The sequence below is a fragment of the Phycodurus eques genome, chromosome 18, assembly GCF_024500275.1.
Source record: "Phycodurus eques isolate BA_2022a chromosome 18, UOR_Pequ_1.1, whole genome shotgun sequence".
Classification (NCBI taxonomy): Eukaryota; Metazoa; Chordata; class Actinopteri; order Syngnathiformes; family Syngnathidae; genus Phycodurus; species Phycodurus eques.
This window is the reverse complement of record NC_084542.1, coordinates 10,499,350-10,525,681: the sequence shown is the minus strand read 5'-3', so window position 1 is coordinate 10,525,681 and position 26,332 is coordinate 10,499,350. Positions and strand designations below refer to the sequence as shown.

The window sequence follows — 26,332 nt, the reverse complement described above, 5'->3', positions numbered from 1 at the left end:
AAGCGGCAGTTACGTGAACATGGTTGTACTGTAGTCTTAAAGGAGATTTTGAGATTTTATTACGCACAATTTCAAACAGCTGCACTGTAGCGGAATAATTCTAAGGTTCAGGGTCGAAGTGTCCGTTCCGATGACCTTGTGTGCGATCTCCCTATGTTGTCTGGGTTTTCTCTCGGTACAGTGTTCCAATACTATATCGCAGTTCACCTATTCTGAATTCATTGCATTGCTGATTTTTTTTTTTTTCATATTCATATTGCAGGATTTTGACTTTATGCTGTGATTTTTTTTTTAAGTAAAATAAATCCTTCCTGGGCTAAAACAAAACAAAAAAAAAAAGAAAAAAAATCATTAAAACATATTACAAGGAATACAATGTACATAGTGTACAGTACTACTGTGCATTACTGCATGTTTAGAAAGTATAGAAAGTGTTTGTAAGAGTATGCTAGAGGTTAATAGGGGAATGAAGAAGATGAATAAGAGTCTGGGGAGGTTCATACAGCTTTGAAATATGCATATATAATGAAAAACATATGCAGATTTCACCGATTGCTGGCGGGGGTCCCGAACCTAGCCCCCCTCCGATAAACGAGGGCCAACTACTACGGCTTCCTCTCACGTTCCAAAAAATGCGTGAGTGCTTCATTGAACATTCTATATTGTCCATAGGTGCGAATACTTGTTTACCTACATGTACACTGCAAGTAACCGGCGACCAGTCCAGGGTGTACACCGCTTCTCGCTCAACGTGACCTGCGATTGGTCCGAGCTCATCAGCGGCCCAAATGAGGACGAGCCAGTATCGAAAATGGAAGCAAGGACAATTTAAAATACCCGTGTGTCTAACTGGACCCTCTGGGCCTCTTCGGTTTTCAAAAACATTCAAAAACAAATACCCCCGTTCCCACGTCAAGGTTACCACAAGTTGCCGCTTATCAGAAGCTAATGCCGATAACGCTGTTAGCTAATGCTAATCTGTGCAAACACTCAGTGTTACATCACAGTACGATAAAATTCAGAACGCCTCCCTCGCAGAAACATTTACAAAAATTGTTTGAGAACAAAATACTGTACTTACATGGTTATTTCATTTCATAGTTGATTATTGGGCAGGCACTCCAGAGATCCAACTATTTAGATACAAGCCATTAAAAATACCTTTTGCATAATACTGTGTGTTTCTTTGCAAGCAAATGAGACAAAATGGATTTGACTTCTTGGCAGCAAAAAGCTGAGGGTGCAATATGTCCGCCGCTGAAAAAGGCTGCTGGAGTAACCGAAACCAAAAGTGCACAAGAACAATAGTTCGGGGCCATTTTGAACAAAAAAATAAATACAATTGTTGTAAACATTGACATATATTCCATATACAGTATCGACAACTGGGGTACATTTCTGGAAAATGTTAAAATTTTCGGGAATTTTGTAAATATTGAAAATTAGACACTTTATATAAAAATAAAAAAAATTCTGAGAGAAAAGTAGTTAAGTTTATATATTGGACCCCCCCCCCCCCCCAAGACAAGCATTCTTTAATTGGATAAATTTAATCAAGATTATTGTTAAGATTAACTAAACTGTAATGTTGCAAATGTTTCACTATTTGCATTAATTCCTGTGAAATTCCTTCAATTCACGTGTAGTGTAAAAGCTTCTAATTTCAAAAATGTGAAATCAATTCCGACTTTAACTGTAAGGGCTGGAGAAGAATTGAATGGAATGAAAGTAAGCAGGCCTCCGTTACTTTTAAGTGGATGTTTATAGCTTAAAAGCTCATACGCTTACTTAATTTTGTTCAAATTGTTGCTTTAGCTCAGAGCTTCCACTGACTTTATCCTCTTGTTCAAACACAGCAGTTAACACGTTTAGTCTATCATGAATGAATATTTCAGCGAATTTCTCCAACTTCCCGTTGCCACTTACAACTATCCCGATGTACTTTCTTGGCGGATACGGCGACGTTATCATATAGTTCGCCTTCTAAATGACATTTACTCTGCAGTTATTCAGCAAATGAATCCTCCTGGATTTTTGCGATATTTTCACCTGCCCCCTGAAAACCACCTGGAGCATGAGCCAAAAGAGGCAGGTAGGGCTTCCTTCATCCATTGTTCTCCAAAGCAGGATGTCCTCTATTCCGTCTATAAGTGAAGGGAAGCCTCGGTTCCTTTTCCTGACATGCCCGTTAAGTGATGTCGGTGTCACGTAGATGCTATAGAGATGTTTGAAGGCCTTCCGCGCTGTTGTAACTGCCATTGTCAAAACAATACATCCACATCGTCACAATGCTGATTGGAGACTTGTTGCTTCTTTGAAGGCTACTATGGAGCCCGCGCTCTATAGTAGCATTAAGATGATGTAAAGAAAGCATGGAAAGGTACTGTTTGTCATTCATGTAAAAAAAAAAAAAAAAACGACTTTTTATATTCCTCTATGTCAGTAACTTGCATAAGGATGACAATTTCTTATTAAAATTAACGTTAGTAAAACATACATACATCAACAAAATCGTACCTAAAAATAAAAGTGATTGCCAACCCATTTGATCTGTTGTATTTGATATGCCGTTTGCGCGTCAAAAAGGTGTCACAAGAGAAAAGAGCCATTTTCGAGGGGGTCCAACAGCTATCAGAATCAGAATCAGAATCATCTTTATTTGCCAAGTGTGTCCAAAAAACACAAGGAATTTGTCTCCGGTAATTGGAGCCGTTCTAGTATTTACTATTTAGCATTTTAACTAAGATTTGACGGTTCCATTTTGTCTCAGGACAACTAACAAGTGCATGTTTCTTTATTTTGGCCATTGAACGAGGGTGGCACAAAATGTCCCCAAAAGTGACTTGTTAATTGTTCTGTTGAGCCATTACGGAACCATTTGGAAGACATTTATGCTTGCCCGCTTGCAACGCTTGGAGGTGCGCCATCCACTGCGCATGCGCAGCAGCGCCGCTCACTGCGACCCTATTTTTGCTCCCAGACATCATCCTCATCCTCATCCTCGCCACCATCCTCGTCATCGTCACAGGTGGCAAGTGAGCATCCTCTTCATCGCGCAGCAAACAGCCGTCCCATCTTCCTCCTCCTCTCCCGCCTCTTCCTCTTCTTCGCGGCCCGTCGCGGTGGAGGACACAAAAAAAAAAAAAAAAAAAAAAAAAAAAAACAAGGGGGCGACGGGCAGAGGGAGAAAGAAGAAGAAGAAGAAAAGACCATGAAGAAACGTTACGTGGACGCGAGCAGGCTGCGAAAGATGAAGAAATTGAAAATAAGCGAGCGTCTGTCAGAAAGGTAGCCCGGCTGCCTGCCTGCTTTTGTTGTGGTGCTGCCCGTCTGCGTCTTTGTGTGCATGCCGGCGCCGCCGCTCACCTGCCTGCATCACGTCACCTCCACACTGGCTGCCTCCTTCGTGTCCTTGTTTGTGAACGTGCGTGGCGCCTCGTCGTCCACGATGACAACAACAACAACGAAAAAAGAAGAAAGCTGCGTTCAGTTACCGTCGGCCTGCTTCTATTGCCACTCATTTGACTCGGGCCATTTCATAACAGTTGGATTCATAATTCGGAAAGGATGCTACTTGGCATGCAATGTCACATGTTTTGCCAGCCATGCACAACATTAGCCCTTATTTTGTTCTTTGTTTATAACGCGCCGCCCCCCCCCCGCCCCCTCAAAAAAAATTAAACGTCGACTAAAAAATATATATATATATATTAAAATTATTTTAAAAAATAATTATTTTCACATACTTTTTAAATTGAAATAACCAATTTATAAAATCCTATTTGTACTCTACTGTACATGCTATATTTTTAAATACACAAATTCAAGACGTTTTTTTGGTGTCCCATTTTGTTCTCTATTCTGGAACAACTTCTAACCTCGATTAACAGGACAAAAGAGATCCAAATTACTGTTGATTCCACACAATGTTGCCAGTTAAAAACAAACGGCTTTGTTCCAACAAACAAATTATTAGTACGCTGACAACGTACTTCATTTTTGGTTGCACATGATTAAAGTGTGGTCAACTGATCTCATTTTCCCCTCTTTTCCTCAAAATAATCAATTAATATATTTGAACACATTTTAATGAAGTGCAACTGATGTAAATGTTCAAATTAAATATAGTGTATCACATTTGTTTTTCTTGATTAAAGTCAAGGCATCTTTTTTTTCAGAAAGAGAATCTTATTTTGTACGTTCCATTGTCAATTGTTGTGTTTTTGCTCCTTTTGGGGAACAAGGTCTCACATGACTTAAAAAATAAAATGAAAAAAATAATAATACATTTAAAAAAATAATCATGGAGCCAAACCCTTATTCTTTCAACTCCCCACTATTGAGATTTGTAAAAGATTAAAGAGAAATTAAACAGTCGTGTTTGAAAACAATTGCAATTGAAAGTATGTGCGGGAGGATGCTGTGGCCCTCCCTCCCTCTCTGTCTCGCTCTCCTCCAGATGAAATATTGCCATGGTTACCAAACAAAGAAGGTAACAGCAGCCTATGGATGAGCAGAACAAAGGGAGGAAAGCGCGGCTCCTGTGGTGGGCTTTGTGGTGGTCTGATAAAAAATACAAAATGAAGAGAGTCATTGTTGGCAAAGTGGTTCCATTTAAAAGGATATTGGCATGTTTAACATACAGCAAATTCATACATTTCGCATACTTTCGTATGCTGTATAATACTCGCTGCTTTGATTTGAAATAACTGAAGTACAATATCTGACTACTGTTGGATTTTTCGTAATCCATTGTTATCTTTATTTATATGTTTGCAGCGCGTACACCTTCCTGAAGTTTATGGCCATGTGGATGTTGGTTCTGCTGGCAGATTTCCTCCTGGAATTCCGTCTGGAATACCTGTGGCCGTGCTGGCTCTTCTTCGGGAGCGTCTACACGACGTTCCACTGCCACGGGCTGGTGAGGACCCCCTGCTTCTTTTTAATATCAACTTCAGTGCATCGACAAAGTACTATTCTTGGCTGTGTTACACACTGTCAAATGTATAATCTACTGGCATTATAGATGTTTGTAGTACTGTGCAAAAGTCACAGGTTTTTTTTTTCTCAGTAATCATTTTGATGTAAAACTGTAAATAGTAGGACAGATAAAGTTATCTCAATTGTACCAAAAATATAAAGCAAAATTTCGTGAAGTATTGTAGAGGGGTGGTCCAAGGAAGAAGCCATTACATTTTGTTAAAAAATGTGGATAAAGGTGCAGAATCAGGGTTTTTTTTTTTTTTTTTTCAATTAAACTTTTTTGTATGGCAACTTGATGATCAATTGAATTGTATTTGAGAATACAATTTTGGCAACCAACTAAAAAAAGTGACCCAGGAAGAATTTTGTTTCTGAATATTTCAAATGTTTTGTTTGCCACTTGACGAAAAATACGTAATTTATTTCGAGCCACGACTGTATTCTGTTTTTGCTTTATCATTAAGGTGTACAGAGTGTGGCTTGATGACAAAATATGTTTTTGGGCACCAGGCTCAACAAAACTAATGATGCCTTCTCAACGCAAAGTGTGCCACCGCTTCTTATTAACGACATAACTCGTGTGCTTTCAGGTTATTTGTGTCGTCTTTGTGTGCGCCGCCTTCACACTTGACATCTTTTGTTTGATTTTTGTTCCTTTGCACTGGCTCTTCTTTGTGGCCAGCACCTACGTCGTATTCAATTACATTTGGCACACAGGTGAGCATCCAGACTGTCTAAGAAATGTGGAAGATCTCCATATTTTTTACCAACGATTTATTTTTTTTTGCCTGTTCTTCTCAGAGAAGGGCATCTGCATCTCCACAGTCTCCTTGTGGATTCTTCTCCTGTACACGGAGGCTTCACTTCGACTCAAAGACCTTAAAACCTCACATGCCAATCTTTCTCATCTCTTTGCCGCTCACTGGTATGTGGAATTCACACAAAACTGAGATCAACAATGCATTTTCTTACAGTATACACAAACACACACACATAGCCCGCCACTGACTAAACCTCATTTCATTTGCCTCACTTTGTGTCTGTGACTTAGCATCGGATATCCGGTCGTCTATCTGGGCTTCGACGTCACCTGCTACTTCACCAACATCTTCAAGCTGCGCATCCAGAAAACGGTGCAGAGCGACAATGACTTCCACATGCACCTTCTGCAGCACTCGCTCCCGCCGGGCCTGCAGCTTTACCCCAAGATGGCGGCCGACAATGGCCGTAAGTCAACAATGACATGAGCAGCAAGACTTTTTTCAAATGTATATTCTACAGATAATTGTATACTAATATGGCAAATGTTAAGATAAACATAAGATTCAACTTGACTTCAGGAAAAGAAAAAAAAGTAAAAACCTGGACATGACTAATAGTCGTACTTGTTTTGGTATTTCCAGCTTCCAAATGGAAGTCAAAGTCAGAGTCCAGTCAGTACCAGTGTCAGAACGGTGCTGTTCTCCCTCAAGACGAGTCCCACACCGTAGACTGCCTCCAGATCCGGAGCGAGGAGCGAGCCGCCGAGAAGGCCACACAAGAAGTCCGATCAGTTGAATCCAACCGGAAGCCGTTGTTGTCCAAAGGCGGCTCGAGTGAGTCCAGAGATCCGGTCCGCAACGGGTCACCGGGGCCAGAATCCTCTACCACCCCAGACAAACTACCTCAGGAGGAGCAGGCCAGCAAAGCCGTACGTGCGGTGAAGAACTCCTCGCCCAGAGTCCGGCGGGCTAACGCGGCCACGCTTTCGCCCCCTGCTGGCAGGACAGAAAAGAAACAACGATCTGGTGGGAAAACGGTCAGCCCGAATCGGGACGGAGGCGACAAAAGTACCACAGCGGTTCAGAATCAGCACGCTGAGCAGCTGAGCAGGTGAATAGTGGTCCGCAGTTGTGGGAACTAACTAGGTACTGTCTGTGGTACCTTGACTTACAAGTTTTTCAAGTTAAGAGCTTGGCAGATGCCTTGAGATACAAGTTTAATTTGTTCTGTGACTATGCTCGTAACTCAAAACACTTCACATCTCAAATCATCTTTTCCCATTGAAATTAAGGGAAATGCCATTGATCCGTTCCAGCCTTCCCCCAAAAAACAAAATAAATTCTTGTAATGTGTATTGGGTAAAATGGCACTCTAAAATATTGTTGTAAATATTGATATTAAAATAAAGTATAAATAAACAAGACTACATTTTACAGTAAATACAGCTGTGCCTCGTGCTTGTATTTTCTGTTTTTGTGTAGGTATTTTACCATGTTTCTTTACATTTTATTTTATTATGTTATTACTCTCTATTTTTATACAGTACAATACCGCACGGTGCTATTTTTCTGATTTAAAAAAATTTTTACGAAAAAATGTTGATGTTTTTTGGGGTGCTGGAAAGGATTAGAGTAATGACATTTCTACTCAGGCACGTGCCCAGATAGACCCCAAGTGGTGCTCAAGCACCAGCTCTTTTGCTCTGAATGAAAAAAGTGCCCTTTTTGCTGCAGCCAATTTATTCATTGTGCCAAACTGTCAGCACCCACACCCCACCTCCCATCAAACCACACTTTCCGATTGCAAAAGATCGTCAACAGCAGACCCTCCCCCCCCCCCTCCCCCCGCCCAACATGTTAGTGGTCCTAAGAGAGATTTGTGGTAAAAGTGGTGTCTCTTATCCTGGTCCAAAATTCCTAGTCTACAGCGCTAGCTAGATCTTGGTTTAAAATAAAATGAAAATTGCGACGTAAGACGATTTTTTTTCTTCTCCTCAGTACGAGTACTAGGTTGTTACGCCAGTTTACCAGTAATATTATTCTTGATATTGTATAACTGACAGTATAAATCAATTTTTGCTATTAACTTTACATTTCAGAATTGCTACTTTGCGACTTTTACTTAAGTACAGGAATAAGTACTTCTAGCATAGTCTTTCTTTTTCATCTGTACTTATATTGAAGCACTTCTGCCCTCAATGGTGGTCTGAGGTTCTCCCCTTTTATGACTGCGCTCAGGCTGGAGCAGGAGCTGAGGAAGCTGAGGGGCGAGCTGCAGGTGAGCCGACATGGCGAGCATGAGCTGAGGAGTCACATCTGCAACTTGACCAACAGCGAGAGGAGCCTCAGGCCCGAAGTGGCCCTGCTGCGACAGTCCAACATGCTGCTGCAGAGCAAGTGAGCGGACCACTACATCCATCCCATCTTATAAAGTCCCACATCCTCATTAGGGTGCTGGGTAAAGTGGAGCATATTCCAGCTAACTTTTGGGCGTGAGACGAGTAACACCATGGACTGGTCACCAGCCAATCTCAAGCCACGTATACGCAAACAAGTATTCACATTTACATTCACACCTGTGAATTGTGAGTCTTGATTAGGGATTTACGATATTTTGCTTGAGCGTCGTCATCACGATGTACAAGTGCGCAGTCGTCACATCGCAGAGTCTGCTGCGATGTTGGTGTGCTGTAATATACAGTGAGTCATGCAGGCGTGCTGGAGCCTATCCCAGCATTCCAGCCAATCACAGGCCATGTATAAACCTACAACCATTAGCAGTCACAATCACACCTACAGTCAATTTTGAGTCTTCAATTAACCGAGTGTGCATGTTTTCGGGATGTGGGAGGAAACCGGAGTACCGAGAGAAAACCCACGCAGGCACGGGGAGAACTTTGTTTTTTTTTTTCCTCCTCACAGGATCATGTGCTTGAGCAAAACCAAGCAGCGGGACAAGCAGACCAGCGCCATGCTGGAGAAGAAGATGCGGGCGGAGACGGAGGCGAGGCTCTCGCTGGAGAGGCAGGTGGCCGAGCTTCAGGCCCACAGACCTGACGAGGCGGCCAGCGCGGCCAGGACCGTGACCGCCAGGTACGAAACACAACCGCCGCCCTCTACCGTGTACAATAACCATCCTAACTGTACTACAGTGGTACCTCGACTTGCGAGGGCCCCGATTTAAGAGTTTTTCGAGATGCGAGGCATGGCTTGACCTGACGAGTGAGATGCAGAGTCCTCCCAGCTCCAGTGAAGTGAAAAAAAAAAATGGAGCAATTAAGGTGGAACCTCTTGGTGGTTCACTAAAAAATCGGTTTACAAAAAAATACTTGAGACAAATACTGCTCGGGGGGGTCACGAACTTCACTTCCTGACATCCAGGCGGAAAGCGGCGGGCGTCTCATATTTCAGGTAAAAAAAAAAATTTAATCTGTAAATTAGCTCTCAGTTTTGCTCCCAAGAAAGAGAAACGTGCAAGTAAATGTGCTATTAAGAAACCGTAGAAAGTCATCTGAGAGAGCGAGAGAGTGAGCGAGAGCGAGAGGGTTACACGGCACTCATGAGGCCACGCCATTTCAAGGCACAGCGCAAGAATGTACTACAGTGTGTGCGTATGACACTTCACCAAAGTTCATTTCTTTACAGTGTCTTTTATTATGTTTTTCTATTCATATTTTACAATATAGTGCCATTTTTCCATATTAAAAAACGTCACAAAAAATGTGGTGATTTTTGGGGGGGTCTATAACCGGTCAGTGGCGTTGTTATATACTCCAATGTGGAAAGCTGATTTGAGATACAACTGAAACTAATTCAACTTGTAAGTCAAGGCACCACTGTACTATTAATGTGAGACGTAACAAAATCGCGTGACTGGTCTGTCCGTGTCTCGCCGCAGGCAGGAAAACAGTGAAAGCCAAATGTTAAGGAAAAGAGTTAAAGATCTAGAGACAGAGTACAAGCAACTCCAGCTGCAGTATCAAGTCAAAGAGAGTCATGTGCTAAATCTAGAGAGTGATGTGGAGGTATTTATTGACATCTTCTCATATTCTCTACTTGGCAATGCACGTGTACGTGTGTGTGTGTGTGTGTGTGTGTGTGTGTGTGTGTGTGTCGCTTGCGTTGATTGTTTTTTATCTGCATCTGTTTCATTTTGGATTGACGTCGACATGCCGTATTTCATCAAATAGTTTCCTATCGGGAAAATTAAAAGTATTAACTATCTAGTATCGTCATTTCATAGATGCTATCATTCATACACAGATATTAACTCTTTGGGATCAATTTGACTCCATTGAGTGTTAAATGTTCCTAATGTTGGATATCTTTTTGGCTTGTTTAAGTTTTGTAGGTGCTGTTTAACCATCCTGTTACCTTTGAGTTTCCCAACATTTTTTTCCTTAAATGATTCACATCATTTTTCTTGTTTAGCTTTTTTATGTTTGATGATTTTGTCTAATTTAATGGGAACAACATAGTTCTGTCTGTCCTGTCCTGTCCTGTGCACATTGCTGTTCTTTTGCATCAATTTGACCCCAGGCTGGTTAAGCCGTGTAAAACATATAATAAATATATTTAGGGTTATTTAGGTAGTCAACCAATATAAACTAGGTTTAAATTACACCAGTCAAATTGACCAGTCAAAGAACACGTCCAACAACAGTGTGCACAGGACAAGACAGGACAGACTGAAATACATCATGTTACCATTCTGTTATTTTAGTTTACCCACTTGTCTGCATTATATTAAAGATGAAAAATAATAAAAAATAAGTAAATCATTCAAGATGGTAACAAGAGGATTACACAGTTAAATGCTGATCTTATATGAACTCTGGTGCAAACCAAAACAGCAGCACCAAAGGCATAGTGTATAAAAAGTCTCTCAAATAAATTAAAGTGTTGTGTTGTAAAGGACACAGTATTTAAGATGTTTTTATGTGGAGTGGTGTACTTAAGTTCCATAAATTGTAATTTAATGTCATTCAAAAAATTCCTGCCCCGTCTGCAGTTGAGCAAACACCCCTGGCCAGCCACTATTTGTGAACATACGGCAGCTGTCACCACATGCAGCCTTGCACGAGACGTGATTATTGTTGTGACGTGTTTAAGGTCATCTCCATACCTCTCTATGTGAAGCACGTAAGCATGCTGACATCAGAACTTTCCTAAAAAACACGACACTGCATTATAATTTGAAATGTTACATCGCCCCCCCCCCCCCCCCCCCCCCACACCCAGGCGTTAGGAAAGTACCGTGGTGTGGAAAAGGACACGGACATGCTGCTGTCCACTCTGTCGGCCATTCAGGACAAGGCTCAGCATCTGGAGTACAACCTGAGCGCTGAGACGCGTATCAAGCTGGACCTGTTCTCAGCTCTGGGGGACGCCCGCAGACAGCTGGAGATCTCTCAAGGTTTGACATCTTTTCTTTTTTTCCAAATCTACCTGTCCATTTTCTATGGCGCGTATCCTCATTAGGGTGACCTTGGTTGAGCTGGAGCCTATCCCAGCTGATTTTAGGCCAAAGGCATCCTGGACATTTGGCCAGCCAGTTGCAGGGCACATATGTACAACACCTATTCAGTCTTCAGTGAAGCTTAACATGCATGTTTTTGGAATGCGGGAGAAAGCCGGAGCACCTGGAGAAAACCCACACAAGCACGGGGAGAACATTAAAACTCCACGTGGAGATGTTCCAATGGAGGATCGAGCCCTGATCTCCTGACAGTGAGCCACGTGCCAGTCATTTGTCTACTACTGTCTGCTCTTTCAAATTCTCTATGGTTTATCTGGGTCTGAATCCCGCCCTCTTGTGGTTATTACAAGAGTAGCATGTGTTTATGTACATCTACTTTCTATATTACTGTTTTGTGTTGCCACACAACCTACACCTATCTCATATTAAATATAATGTAAAGCTAATCATTTGTTTTCATGCAAATTTGATCATTAAAACTGATAAATAATTCCATGGCCATACACACAAAGACTCAACACTGTACAATGACTATATCCAGATTATCCATCCTGTCTCTGAACCGTTTATCCTCACAAGGATCGCGGGTGTGCTGCCGCCGATCCCAGCTGACTTTTGGCTGTACCCTGAACTGGTCGCCAGCCAATCGCAGCGCACATTTAAACAAACAACTATTCACACGCACATTTATTTATAGGAAATGTTTGAAATAAGAACAGCCCAGTACCCGCCCATCCCTATTAAAAACACATAAGAAATATTTTGTGGTGGGCTACAACGGATTAATGGCATTTCAATGGGGAAAATTGACGTCTTATACGAGTACAAATACATTTCCATGTAAGACTCACAATTTGTCGTCATATTTTCAGCAAAGTTAATAAAGAAAACAGGGAAAGCCTCAAAAGCTCAAGTATCACATATGGTACGCCGGGCGTTGTCAGTTGGGTATTAACCCTTCTTTTCCTTCTCGTATCTTCATCTGTCAGATAAACTGCTGAGGCAGGACAAGGAAATCAGCGGCATGAAGCAGAAAATCGCCGAGGTGATGGCGGTGAGCCCCGCAGTGTCCTACGCGGCCCCCCGGCCCCCCGTGCCTCAGTACCTCACCAAGCTGCTCAGCTCGGAGCGCTACATGCTGAACCCGCGCGCCTTCATGTACCAGTGTCTGAAAAAGTAGACCATCGCACCCCCAGTGCGAGGGGAGGGACAGGCTTGACGGGATAGAACGTCAGCCGTCGACATGTTGTCTGCTTCCAGCCAGAAGAGGACGCGAAGCGGTCTCCTTAAGCACGACAACTTGCCTTCGGACCCCGCTACCGGTGCTAACGTGACGTTTGCGGTTTTGCGGTTTTTTCAGTTAAAAAAAAATCTCATCAGTCAACAGTGCAATTTTAATACAGTGGTACCTTGACTTTGCATTTAATTCGTGACCATGCTCTTAACTCATGTAACTCAGCTCATGTTCTTAAGGCCCATGGTTGGAAAAAATAAATTTGGCAAAATATTTATATAAAATATTAATATAAAAAGCTAACCATGTGAACTGATAGTAGGCAGATGTTGTGAAGTTTGCAGTCGCCATCTAGTGGCAGAATGACTGAGGTCAAAGAGGTCAAATATTTGCTCGTGTCACGAATGCAAACATCGATTTAGAGATGCTCAAAACTTGCTCAAAACTTGAGCATCTCTAAAAATTAAATCAATCAAGGTACTCGTGTATTAAAAAGGCCATCTGACAAAAAATCATGAAGTTGAAACACACACACACACACACAAACATACAAGTTGAAAAGCACAACAGTTTTGCAAATTTTAAAATCGTTGAAATAATGTCAAAGACAAATATTTAAACTATTTCAAGCTTCAGTTATATTTTAACAGTATTCAAATAATTTTACATATTGTCAATGTCCAGTGCAAAGCATGCATCTCCACATTTGGATTTTTTTAAATCACAAAAATTTGGAGGTATCACAAGAGTTGTTTTTTTTTTTATTTCATTGTTTTTCAGATAAAATGAAATCACAAAATTTGGAGGTAAAATGTATTTCAGATAACAACTAAAGACAGGTTTTAGGTTTGTAAAAACCAGAAAAGAATTGGATGTGCATAAAAAAAAATATTTATTGTTCTTTATACAATAAAAACTCCGAAATTTTGGAAATCCAATTTTTCTGGGTGCAGAGACAATTTAGTAATTCCTGGCATGAATGTAATATTATATATATATATATAAACTACATGTATTTGAATGCATTTGTAATACTACTCATATATATATATATATATATATATATATATATTATTCAGCATTTCAAAAACTGAAATTTACAGAAAAAAATTATTTTGTTAACACAAGAAACGTGTTCATTTTAAAGAATACTGAATATTTGAAATAAGGGGGCTAAGGCAGCTGAGATCAAATGAGTACATCTATTTTATTTAACGCTCTACTGGTCTTTTGTCTCATTTTTGTTTTACCTCCATCTCTTTTGAACACTGTCAGAATCAAGATACATGCAAATTTCAAGTCATTTTCCATTCTCATCAATTATTTCCATGCAGTAATTACAAGGCCTACAAGTCATTTTGAATGAAAACTGCATTTACTGCTGGTAAATGCTTCATTCACCTTCATTATACTGATGCAAATCATAATGCTCCATAACTCCAGCTCAACGATATATTCACATATTGTCCAATGAAGAGCATGTGTACCCGATTTTATGAGCTTTTTATATTTACCCAAAATGGCTTTTATCTGGTTTTGGGGCTTAAAATTTTTTTTTTTAAATAAATAAATACCATTTTACAATGAATTGTCAAAATAGAGCTGTATCTATAGCTTAGTGTGATTATTTATAATGCTTTACCATTTCAAAGGAGCATTATGGCCTCAAACATTGTTTATATATTTACATATACAGTGTGTCCCAAGTCTTAAAACATGTGCTTCTATTTTGTGTCAGGTATCATTCAGACAGACGTGTGAGGCCTTCCTGTGACCAGTTGGTATTGGAGCACCACTGAAAATTGACCAAGGAGTACAATTTGCACTTCAGGTTGTTGAGCGTCATAATCTTCCACTTGAAGCCTCTGAACAACCTGAATTGGGTACAGGTGAAGGTCACTCACTATCCGAAGCATCCCCTGAATCGAGCTTTTGTTGAAGCAGAGTTCCAGTGCAGCTTTCCCTGGCTTTGCGCGAACGCCTGCTCTAGAAGTTCAGTGTTTTCATTGGTGGTGGTAGTAGCAAGCCTTCCACTGCATAGTTTGTCAAGAATAGATCCTGTATCAAGAAACTTGCCACAATGCAAAAACTCAAAACTCTTACTGAGAATATTTGTCTTATTTCTAGTCAAAGGTAGTCTGACTAAAGTACACTTAAAGTAAAACTCATCACTTAAGACTAGCATTTTGTTCTACTTATTTCAAGTAAAAATGAGCTTGAATCAGAATCAGAATTATCTTTATTTGCCAAGTATGTCCAAAACACACAAGGAATTTGTCTCCGGTAGTTGGAGCCGCTCTAGTACAACAGACAGTCAATTTACAGAACACTTTGGGGACATAAAGACATTGACAAAAAACAATTGTGCAAAAAGATGCAGAGTCCTCTAAAAACAAGTTCCTTTTCGAGTGATGAGTCTTATTTTAAGTTTAATCGGATTAGTTTTGACTAAAAATAAGACATGAAGAGCTTAAATGTGTTGGAGCAGTGTGAAGGCCGTAAAGCTGCTCAAACTGGCACTGAACTGCAGTCGGGTACAGAAAAACTCATCAGGTGTCAATTTTGCAATGTCGCGTCAGTGTCACTGTCAAAACTGCAAAGCCGAGGCCGTCAAAGGCTTCACGTCTGTCCAAATGATACCTGAAACTAAATACAAAATAGGGAGTGCAAAGGGACTTTGGGACACCCTGTACCGTATACAATTATCAGGTTTATACCACAAGATCTGATTTGAATATTCTACCTTTTTAAGGCAAGTATGCAACAGTGTGTTTTTGTCTATAAAAGTGGCTACAACAATTTGAATGATACTACATTTGACACAGATGTCACTTGGTTGAACAGGAGAAGTGTCATTCTCGATCTTCTGGATTTTGAATTGATGACATTGTGTTTGGATGGTGAAGTAAGGCGAGACCTCGTCCGGGATTGGAATCCACTGACTGACCAAATGTGGTCAACGTACTGAATTACTGTGCCTATAAACGTGACTTTCAAACAGGGAAGTAAGACGCAAAGTTAATGTGAACGAGTGCTGTGTTTGAACTGAAGTGCTATGTACTGTTTTCGTAGTTCTGCTTCTTTTCTTTTCTACTCGCACACATAATTGTACAGAATGGATATTTCAACCAACAGCTGGATGACACTCCAGAGAACTGTGATGTCACCATTTTTGGGGTTAGCTTTTTATTTAGAGCGTGTTTCTAGGGTGTTTTATATCAAAACTATTTTTTAGTCTCGCTTTACTTTTATTATTATTATTATACCTCTTTTTGTCAATTTGTACGGCAACCTGTTTTGTCAGCATGAAAGTGTATTGGAGCACACATTGTGACGTAAGTACGTACAAGAGTATAAAGTACTTGTACAAGGGCTACCCTTTCTTAAATCAACAGAGAATGGAGAATTCTTTTTTTTTTTTTTGTATAAACGATTGAATTTTGTCTCATTTGTTTGCATCATTTCAATGACATATTTTCTTGTAATTATTATTAAAGGGATGGGAGAACCCACAGCACGGTGTGCAAGTGGTTAGTTAAGCACATCCGGTTCAATTCTGATGTCAGGGGGTTCGAACCCGGGCTGCGACCTTCCTGTGTGGAGTTCTCCTTGTGCTTGTGTGGATTTTCTCCAAGTACTCCGGCTTCTTCCCATATTCCATGCATGACAGCTTCATTGAAGACTGCAGTGTTCGGGATTAACTAATTACATGTAACAAGATCACATACATTACAAACTAGCATTGCTGAGAGAAAATGCGCAATTGAATTAGTTTCTTTTGGAAATTTCCATGATTCTAATTTAGTTACATTTGAAAAATAGCCGCAAATCACCTAGCTCAACTGTCAATCAAATACCACACAACTTTGTTTACATTTCCCTACGTTTGAGTCGCCAAGCTATATCTGCTTCCAGCCTCTGGTGGTTAGAATTTATCGCACCAAGTTGTCACGGGGCTACGAAGAGGCATTCTAAAGCGGCCATATGCTATTGCGAAGCCCATGTGCACACGCTGGCTGTCAAAGTTACAAACTTTTTCTCCCCCTTCTCATTCTTTCACTTTTCTCTGGTTGACATGCGTGCACTCACAGCCAACAATGAAGCACTCTACAGCGGTGACACCGGCGGACTATCCAAAGGGAAGATGCATTTTTGTGGCGCGGTCATAGCTAGCCTAGCTAACTGCACATCACCACTCACGCGAACAAAGGCACCAAAGTTCTTAGTGGGAAAGGGGCGACTCATGCCCAAGTATAGCCATGACCCCCCCCAAAAAAAACATCTGGCAAATTTTAATGGTGTAAAATGAATGATGAACTCGAAAGCCACTAATGATTTCAAAGAAGCACATTTCATCCAAGTGCTGATTAGTGAAGGTTTTATTTTTATTTTCAGGGAGTGGAAAAAAAGAGGGTAAACCAACAGATAGCAGAAAGAGCAGAGAGCGTCAAGCGCACTCCAAGTGTGTACACACCCTGTGAGACATTCGCAACAAAGGCAACACAACTGTTCCCCTATGATGGCCTTTTAGCCAATTTTGGATCCGTTTTCGGAGGCTGCGGGACATATTCACTCAAAGTAACAAGTGGAGAAAAAAGTGCAAACTGTGCTGCTTTTGAAGAAGCCAACTATTCACAGCCACAGACATTTGAAATACTGTACTTTAGACTTGCTCACATTGCTGATTCTCATCGTCTAGCAAAGCACATACAGAGTAGACAAGTGTAAAAAAATAAAAAAATATGTTCACATTGATGGAAAGCAGCCTCTTGTGTAAAATGCCACCTTCACAGACTTGATTAAGAGTCAGGAGCTTGTGTAGAAAGTAACAGCGTGAGGAACCGTTTTCCTATATGGGCCGGACTACATTTATAAAGAATTATAAAGCCAAAATATTACATATTATGAGCATGTGTGGGTTTAATGTTTTTAGACATTTTATAATTGTTTTGAGAATTACATGGGGGGGGGAAAAAAGGAGTGAGTAGAAGCTTCCATTCAAAAGAAGCAACCGCAACAAGTGTGCTGAAAGTGAATTACAGTCAAACACAAATAAATAGTTTGGATATTTTCGACTTACATGACTACACGCTTTCTCCAATTGACTCGAGCTTGATAGGAAAGCGAGCCATCGAGAGTTTAAAAAGGAGCCAGCAAGCAGACTTCACAACACTTCAGTAATCTGGCAGGGAAGACGACAGCTATTTAACAGTAAAAATGTTAAAAATACAGTTTTAATACTGACTCAAAGAAAAATACCGGGCTTTCGCACTTAAACATTTCATGATTTTTTTTTAGTGAAAGAAATAAACCCAGGTTAAACTTTTTTTTCCTTCTTTTTGCAATGAGGCTTGATGGCTGAACTGGGTTGGGAGAGAAGAACAAAATAATAAAAAATAAAGAAAGATAGAGAACCACTTAGTGGCAGCTTTGTCCCACCAGAGCATACAAAGACTACGATGGGCCGCAGTCGAAAGCAAGGCTTTCCTCCTGGAGGAGGGAGACGGCGGGTGGGCGGCCCGGGACGCGGCGGAGGGATCTGCTGGGGGTCCTTGGCTACGAGGAGACCGTCACAGGGTTGAGGGAACCGTTGCGGCTGTAGAACTTGGAGAAGGCCTCTTCGAGAACGCAAGCGAGACGAGGCTGATCGCCCTGTACACGGAAAGTCACGGAAATGTCTTCTTCAGATGCGATTAAGGTGAATTCAATCAAAAGCGTAAGGTATTTATTCACGTGGACGACGGACCCGGGGATTTAATTTAGACGGGGATTCTATTAGAGTGGAGGCCACTACTATAGGGAATCAAGTTCAAGGCGTGAGCAGGGATGTATGAAATGTATAAAAAGGAACTTACCTCACTGATGAAGCCGAGCTGAACAAGCTCTACAGCCAACTCTTGCACATTCTCATCTAAAGCAAAGCACACATAATGAGCTCCGTGGAAAGCTCCATGGCTCGATAGCAACATAATAACGTACTTGGTAACAGATCGCAGCTCAAGTGTCGGTTGAGTTTGTCCTCAAGTTTGAGCAGTAAAGTCAGCTAAAGGGAGAGACGGTTATTGTTAAGTTTAGGGCTTAAATACGAGTGTGCGCGTGTGACGTCGTGATGAGGGGACTCACATGATGCTTGGCGCCTTCGTCCACGGGCTCAATGTTGCAGTGCATCTGAAGCACCTGTGGAGAGTCGGCGTTGTCGTCAGGTGACAAGGAACGGTTTCCTTAGCATTGGCCACTGTGCTAGTTCTCACCTTCCTGGTCTCAAGTTCTGCAGGTTCTGGGGTGGGCGTCTTGACAGAGGGCGGCACGATGGGTGACTTCACGGCCTCCTGCTGAGGTTGTTGTGGACACGGAATCCCAAACGCAGTCAAAGGGTAGATCCCATTCCTGATACCCACAAGAGGAAGAACTTGGAATTACTTGGAAAATCAAACACTTTGCAGTGCTTTTGATCTCCAGCTGTGATTTGTTGTTGACTTTTTTAGTAATATAATAATTTTCTCTCTCTCTCTCTAATAAACTGATCATTATTGCATCTGTAATTAAAGGCACATTTCGATCTACTGACAGCAACCTTACCTGACGTCCTCCAGGAACTTGTCCAGCTCAAGAGCAGGAAACTGAGATAGCCTGAGGAGAAGGACAAAAAAAAAAAAAGTCTGGCAGGCTGAATTCAAGTCCTCAACCGACCATTGACAACGCACACTCACTTCATCTGAACGCCCTCCTTCCCCTCCACAATCACCAGGTGGGGGTCCATGTTCTTTGTCATCTCCTCTAAAGCATTCTCTGGAATCATATCTGCAGGGAAATATGGTGATGTGAGGACATTTGTGCACATGTTTACTTAAGAGAGCATCTCTCTATCGCTGTCTCCACTCACGCTGGTGGCTAACGATGCAGTGTGCGGCCAGCAGCTTGAGCAGGGGCACCTCGAACAAGGCCTGGTGAAACAGGAGCTCCCTGGCTGTGGGACGCTTGCCTGGGTCCACCTCCAGACACTTCTGGATGAATTCCTGGGTGAACAGAAAAAAAAGGATGAAAACTCGAGGCTCTCTCTCCCCAACAATCCCCCCCAGAAGACTGCTTACCCGTTGCAAGGGATCCTCGAGGGACTGAATGGCACTGTTTATGGCTTCTTGGGAAACATACGACGAATCTCCGTTACTCTGGATTTCTAACACTGCCATCTGTGAGAGTGACAGGGCAGGGCGGTGAATAAACAAACAAAATGGCATTACAAATTCATGCTAAGATCAATTGAAGACTGAGAAATCAGTGGTTCTCAAACTTTTTACACCAAGTACCACCTCAAAGAATATTTAGCGCTCCAAGTACCACCATAAGTGGCAACATTAAAATACAATAAAATACAAAAATAAAATACAAATAATAATAAAAAGAGGCTGAGGTTTTATCCTAAAAAGCATTTACTGTATTACTGTATTTAAGTTAAATACACCTGAACTGTACTGAAAAAAATACTGTAATCGAAGTAAAAAATTTACTATATGGGAAAATTACAAAAGAAGTACTGTAGCTCATTTTCCCTGACAGTCAGTGTCGTCGTTTTACCTGAGCCAATATATATATATATATAATAATAAAAATTAGCTTTTGCAAACGCCAGAGTATATACCCAATAAACACAACAGATCATGTCTGAGAATCATGTTTATGAATCTAGCCTAACGTACGTGTTAGTTAGTTTGTTTGGTAGCATAAATTAACCTTGTGGTCAAGTGGTTCGAAACCAGACTGAACGCAAGCCCTCACCTCTAAGGCGCACATTCCGAAGGAATAGATATCCACCGCAGTGGTGACATTGGCAACAGCTGGAGAAGAGAGAGAGAAAAAAAAAAAAAAAAAAAAAAAAAGACATAAGTTAATCAATTACAATTTGCATCAAAAAGTGTAGTGATTAATATAAGACAAGCTCTTACCTCCGTATTCTGGAGCAAAGAAATGAAGGCTCTTCTGCTCTTCCCGACATGTTTTTACATGGTTGTTAATTGTGTCTGGAGCCACTAGGATAAATGAAGGAAAAGATGAGCTGCATTCTTTCAACATGACAACATTTTCCCTGACAGTCAGTGTCGTCGTTTTACCTGAGCCAATCTTGATGAGGCCATTGTGCTGGATGAAGATGGTGTCGCAGGTCAGGTTGCCGTGAATGATGGGAGGTTCACACGAATGCAAGTAGCTGCAGCCTCAAAGAAATCGCTTGTCAACAGAGAACGGCAGACATCAATGTGTCAAATTACAAGGGACAACTTGAAGACTCACCTGAGAGCAGACAGAATCTGTGTGCACCAGCGCTTCCAAGCCTGACACAAACATTTACAAACAAGTTAAACATAATCAGCAGTAAAGTAACAAAGATAATGGGGGCCTATTAATGAAATTTCCCTTTTTAATGGGTTGTATACACTTGGTTGGGACTCTGGAGGAGCTGCCTACACATCCAGGGGAAAATTAATCAGCAAAGTAAATCTTTTATGATGTGGCTATTTCTGAAAATGTGTCCATTAGCAATATGTTGTGAAGTTCTGCCCTACTATTACACAACAATTTAGATTATAAATTGTGGAGAGAAAAAACACATTGTCTCCTTCAATCTGTCATCTGCTACCACACCTTTTCATTCATGGTCTTGTGGTTCTTCTTAGTCTTTTTCAGAAACTGTTTGAGACTTCCGGAAGACATGTACTCGGTGATGAAAATGACCTGCAGCAGGAAAAGGCGACAAGCAGATACATCAACATCGCGAGCGCTATGAGAGAAGAATGCTTCTGTGAGCGTTGTCTGTGTACCCGGGCTCTGTTCTCTTTGACGTCAGCCCAGTACTTGTGGAACTTGACGATGTTCAAATGCTCCAGCTGAATCAAATTGTCAAACACTGCCTTGACCTTTTCCTGTGGGGAAAAAGACGAGATATTACGACAACGTTTAAGACAGCATGAGGAAAAAGTATGTTCACATATTTGTCAGACTTATTTTGCTCTATTCCCTTCCCCCCACCCTTAAATACGTGCAAGTCAAGAGGAACAGCATATACTCTGCTATTGTGCTGCAGGCAACAGGTCTGACCACTTGTGTGAAGCAGCTTCAAATGCAAATGTTACTGAAGGCCTTCAGTTTGTTGTTCGCGAACAGAACTGGTTGTTGCCAAATACTCCCTACAGCTAGGACTGGAAATGTCCTCAGAAACTACAAGTGAATGCTGAGGTGATGTAACAGAAGTAAAATGATCATTATTAATATGTACACAATACCTAGCAACATGGAGAATGACAACAGAGCAATCTGATGTGGGAATCTGAGTCATTTGCTATATTTTAATGCCAACAATATCACAATACAGTGGTAATCATAATCAAAATATCAAAAGAACATCGCAATATTGTGTAACTGAAGGAACCCCCATCATCTTCCTCCTCATCATCGTTAATGGCAATGTGGCCTGGCACAACCACGGTCCTCCCCATTTGGCATCAATATGAAATAAATAAAGATTTCCTCACAGAATTATAAGTATCTCTCTATAATTACACGTACATACGGAATGCAAGGTATGAAATAATATACAATGAATGTCTACTGCTACAGGTATGCATGTACAGGTAGTGAACTGGCTCAGACTAATAAAACGCAAGAGCTGAAGGAAAAAAAAATGGTTAAAATGTCATTAAACAAACAAATTTTAAAAAACAAGTTTTGTTCCTTTATTTGTACAGAAAGCAAGTAACAAATAGGACGTATGACTTAAGTTCATCCAGTGAGGTCGGTGGGTCAGGAAAAAAAATGAGCACCAAGCAACAACGTCTGGCGCTCCGATGAGAACCAGACCAGAATTGTCATGTGCACCCCTGCTCATATGGATGTTGCTGGTGTACTGATAGTATAGATACTGATGTGATATATTGGAGTATTCATATTTTGACCCAGCCCAACAACCAAGTTCCTGGCAACACCGGTGGATCTCTGCTACATCATTTAATATACTCTCAATATTCTTGCCTATTTTCCCCAGGTGTTAAACCCAAGGCCCGCAGCCCTTTTTTTATTTGGACAGCGAAAGCACTTCTGTTTAAAACTAGTCATAAAATGATAAACTTCAGGTGCAATGATCTAATATGAGCTGGGGCAAATATTTGGGACCCCACACAGAACATATAAGGTAAGTCTAACTGCCTCCTGCTCTCGTCACACGCCTGGTCCATGAACATACCCGGCGTCTTCAGATGGAGCCAAAGCAATAACAAATTCCATCACAGCATAATAACTACCACAAGAGCAAGAAGAGGATGACCCTTCAGTGTAATACAGTACCTTGAATATTTCGTGTTCCACAGAGCAGAGAGAACATATATGCCTGTGAGTATTATTGTTATGCTCTGTTTGGATGTCTTGCTGCTCCACATGTGGTAAAGTAGCAGTCGTTTGAAGGTTTACAATTACTCTAACAAATACATTAATATCTGTTCGCCCGTCTCTGGCATATTGTATTATGTTAACGTTATGCTTGGACTTTCGCTAGCTGAGATTATATGGTTTGGTTAAACATTTTGGTCTCTATATACATTTAACTCTCTTTTGTGTCACATGTCAGTTATATAGTAAACGTCAACGGGGAGTGACAAATAAGCACGCTTTGCTACATATTAGGCGAACTGTATGAGTGAGTCTTGTTTTCATTTCCTCAAAGTTATGTTATACACTAGTCTCCCATTTCTTTCTAAGATCAAGTGTGTTTAAAGTGTGTGGGAAAGGTAAACCTATATATATTAAAAATAATAGTAATTTATATGGTATCGCAATATCACATTTTTACCCATCGTAGATGGGTATGGAATGCATCCTGTATTTCGGAACATATAAGTGTTTATATCAAGAAAAGTAATACCGGCAACTTGCAGTATCACTGTGGAGCAGACGGTAAGCAAATGCTGAACCATGTCCACCTACCTCTTGTAACTTGAAGTTTTTCCTTTCTGAGAACATGACTTCATTCCACACCACCTCAACTCCCTCCTCAGTGTCCATGGCCAAGTAGGCGTTATCGATGCCCGGTACATTCCGTTGATTCACCTTCAAGTAGGACAAAAAAAACATGTTATGACTGCAATGTAGTGGTCGGATGTAACGAAGTAATAAATACTTTATGACTGTATTCTAACATTTTTCAGGCATCTGGACTTGAATATTTATATTTCTGGCAACTTTTTACTTTTACTCCGTATATTGGAAAACACATATGTTCTTTCTTATGCTTGCTTTTATCATAATGGGCTCTTATTTATTCTTACTTATTATCTTAACCGGCCTTATTTCAAGGTATCGGGTACTCGTAAAGGCTGCCGATACCAGCCCACAATACTTAAGGCAAAAAAATCTAAGTCCACCCCACCAGTAGCAGGGGAATCATCATGTCCATCAAAAATAAAGAAGTATTTGTTCAGAATTATCTGTCAGTGTTCCTCCATCTGTCTCAAATTGAATTGAATCGGAAGTACTAACTAAAAAGGGGGAAAAAAAGAAAATTTCTACTTTTGGCTTGAGGTACATTTAAGTCTGTGTTTTTTACTTCGACTTAATAACAGGAGTTGACTCAATACTTCTTTCACCAGTCTTTTCTGACACAAGTATCTGTACTTCTACTCAAGTAAAGAGAGTGACTACTTTGCTGTAATGTTAGTGGGGGTAAAAATGGCTCCTGTGCGGCTGTACTGTAGTGTAACCATTCCATTCCTTTTCGTGTACTGCTTATCCTCACGAGGGTCACGGGCGTGCAGATTACAGTAAATTAGTAACCTCTTCTCTGCGCTTCTGCCAGCGGCCACACGGACTCTCCTCCAAGATCTCAGACTCGTCCTCGCTTTCCTCCTCCTCGTCCTCCGTGGCGGCGGGGGGCGGCTGGTTCACCACGGACACGGGGGGAGACACCGACGGCACGCCTTGACCCGCGGCCCCGACGGCGGCCATCGGCTCGGGCTTGTTGGCTTCCTGGACCGCGTCCGGGGCCTGCTTGCTCTCGGAGCCCTCAGACATGTTGGCTGGTCACGCCGCACAGCCTGCCGTGCCACACAGCGACACCAATGAACGTTATCATTAGCTTTAATAACACAGTGGCGCGTAGCACAGCGCTAGCAAAAAAAAAAAAAAAAGCTAAATAAGCGCCATAAAGGAAAGGCCACAACATAAGAGAAAGAAAAATACGAGTAACACTAGTCCAACATGTAATACATACGTGTTAAAGGAGGGAAATGTGACGGTGTCAGCTCCAGTTTAACAGACTTTTCTCCGCCAGTCCCGAGCTTGCTATTTTAGCTTCGTTAGCTAAAAAAAAAAAAAAGATCAACAAATAATAATCTTCTGGGTTCCCCTGCGAAGTTGCGACTAGCTTCCTTAGCTAGTGTACACCGCCGCAGCGACAGCAAGCCACGACAAATCTGAGCAACGGGACACACTAATGTTCACTTAATCAAGTCACTTAGTTGAATTGGTTAGCGCAATTGCAAGCTAACTGGCGTTAGCATTCGGAAGCAGCCGACCGACCCTTGGGTTAACCTTGCTGCTACTCCCAAGATTAGACGACTGGAAAACGCACACGCTGAAAAAAAAAAATGAACCACAGTTAACACAAACTACACCATTACGACACCGCTACACGCATTTAGTCGCACCTAACATAGCAAAAAAAGATTGATTGGAAACCACACAAAGACTCGTCAATGATATAATTAACGTGGCATATTTAAGGTCTGTTCGGAGCGAGTTTTTCCACACATAAGCACTTGTGACGGCGACACGGAGCAGACGCACACTGCCCCACTCAAGCGCCCTACGTCAGAGTAGGTTGGGGTTGCCAGGTCCTGCACGCTGCATCCCTCTTCTGCTTAGCTCAAACACACACTGAAAAAAAATACTTCAACATTTGAGAAAGGTTTCACATTCTTACACTTTCTGAACTCCATTGCACCCACGGTAACCATAAGAATAAAATATTGTTTTAAATCTTGATAAACGACACTTCATACCAAATCAACGTGGTTTAATTGGGTTTAAACCGACCGGTCGCTAGCGTACAGTATTACGAGAAAAGAATCTGGCAACCTTGGGTATGACCCATTCTCCCATTTTATTTAAAAAAAAAAAAATTTTTAATTTTTTTTTATGAAGCACTTTTTCACGGAAAGGACGCAAAAAACTACAAAATACACAATCGCAACATTTTACATTTGATACAAGAACAAAAACAAATCAATTAAAGCACAGTAACATAAAACAAAATCAAAATAAATCTAAAACAATCTAGTTTTCCTGCTTTTTAACTGCTTTTTAAAAATGTCTACTGAAGAGGCAGCTCTTAGCTCAAAAGGCAGTGCATTCCACAATTTTAAAACAATAAGGTATAAGCATCAATTTATAAATGACTGCATACTGAAGACTAATTTAAAGTTTGGTTGTTCCTGCAGTAACAAACCACACTCAGACAGTTAAATTGGTTTATTTGCCACTAAGTGTTAATGTACTTTATTTGAGAAGTAATGATCAGTAATAGTTACAAAAGTGCATACTATATGATGGATTGAATCACAGTTCCACAGTATGTTGAAACTAGACCAGATAATAAATAAACAAAGCATTAGAATCTATCTTTCTGATAGAAAAATGGAAAAAGAAGAAGTATTTTTGTCAAATATGGCTGGGGTGTGTTTATTCACTCAACTGCAGAGAGTACGGGTCTCACACACACATCCGTCTCATGGTTCGAAGTTGAAGGCGTACCTAGCTGCCTCTCGCCAAAGTCAACTGGGATAGCTTCTAGTTCACCCTTGATACTGATAAGGATCAACGAATGGATGTACAGTC

General features: G+C 41.0%; 2 protein-coding genes across 3 annotated transcripts; one reads left to right on the top strand and one right to left on the bottom strand.

The window, feature by feature from the left end:
* The first annotated feature begins 3,139 nt into the window (after positions 1–3,139).
* Positions 3,140–13,199, top strand: si:dkey-12h9.6 (macoilin-1). Its single transcript, XM_061704699.1, has 11 exons — positions 3,140–3,288; positions 4,780–4,921; positions 5,574–5,700; positions 5,785–5,908; positions 6,035–6,210; positions 6,387–6,855; positions 7,983–8,141; positions 8,667–8,837; positions 9,643–9,769; positions 10,986–11,160; positions 12,213–13,199. Exons 1-11 carry the CDS (start codon positions 3,212–3,214, stop codon positions 12,401–12,403), a joined length of 1,938 nt encoding a protein of 645 aa, XP_061560683.1. The 5' UTR covers positions 3,140–3,211; the 3' UTR covers positions 12,404–13,199.
* A 3,622-nt stretch (positions 13,200–16,821) lies between these two features.
* On the bottom strand, positions 16,822–25,278 carry nrbp1 (nuclear receptor binding protein 1). 2 transcript variants are annotated; one of them, XM_061704894.1, is made up of 18 exons: positions 24,708–25,278; positions 24,272–24,531; positions 23,426–23,548; positions 21,271–21,372; positions 21,095–21,184; positions 20,744–20,784; positions 20,566–20,660; positions 20,401–20,484; positions 20,234–20,292; positions 19,549–19,647; positions 19,341–19,473; positions 19,168–19,258; positions 19,037–19,087; positions 18,709–18,844; positions 18,581–18,634; positions 18,437–18,500; positions 18,313–18,368; positions 16,822–18,109 (listed from the first exon to the last, which is right to left on the bottom strand). In XM_061704894.1, exons 2-18 carry the CDS (start codon positions 24,506–24,508, stop codon positions 18,014–18,016), a joined length of 1,611 nt encoding a protein of 536 aa, XP_061560878.1. In that variant the 5' UTR covers positions 24,509–24,531; positions 24,708–25,278; the 3' UTR covers positions 16,822–18,013. The 2 variants fall into 2 exon arrangements, with proteins under 2 accessions (XP_061560878.1, XP_061560877.1); XM_061704893.1 differs by having other exon boundaries at positions 20,401–20,660.
* Between the last annotated feature and the right edge of the window lie 1,054 nt (positions 25,279–26,332).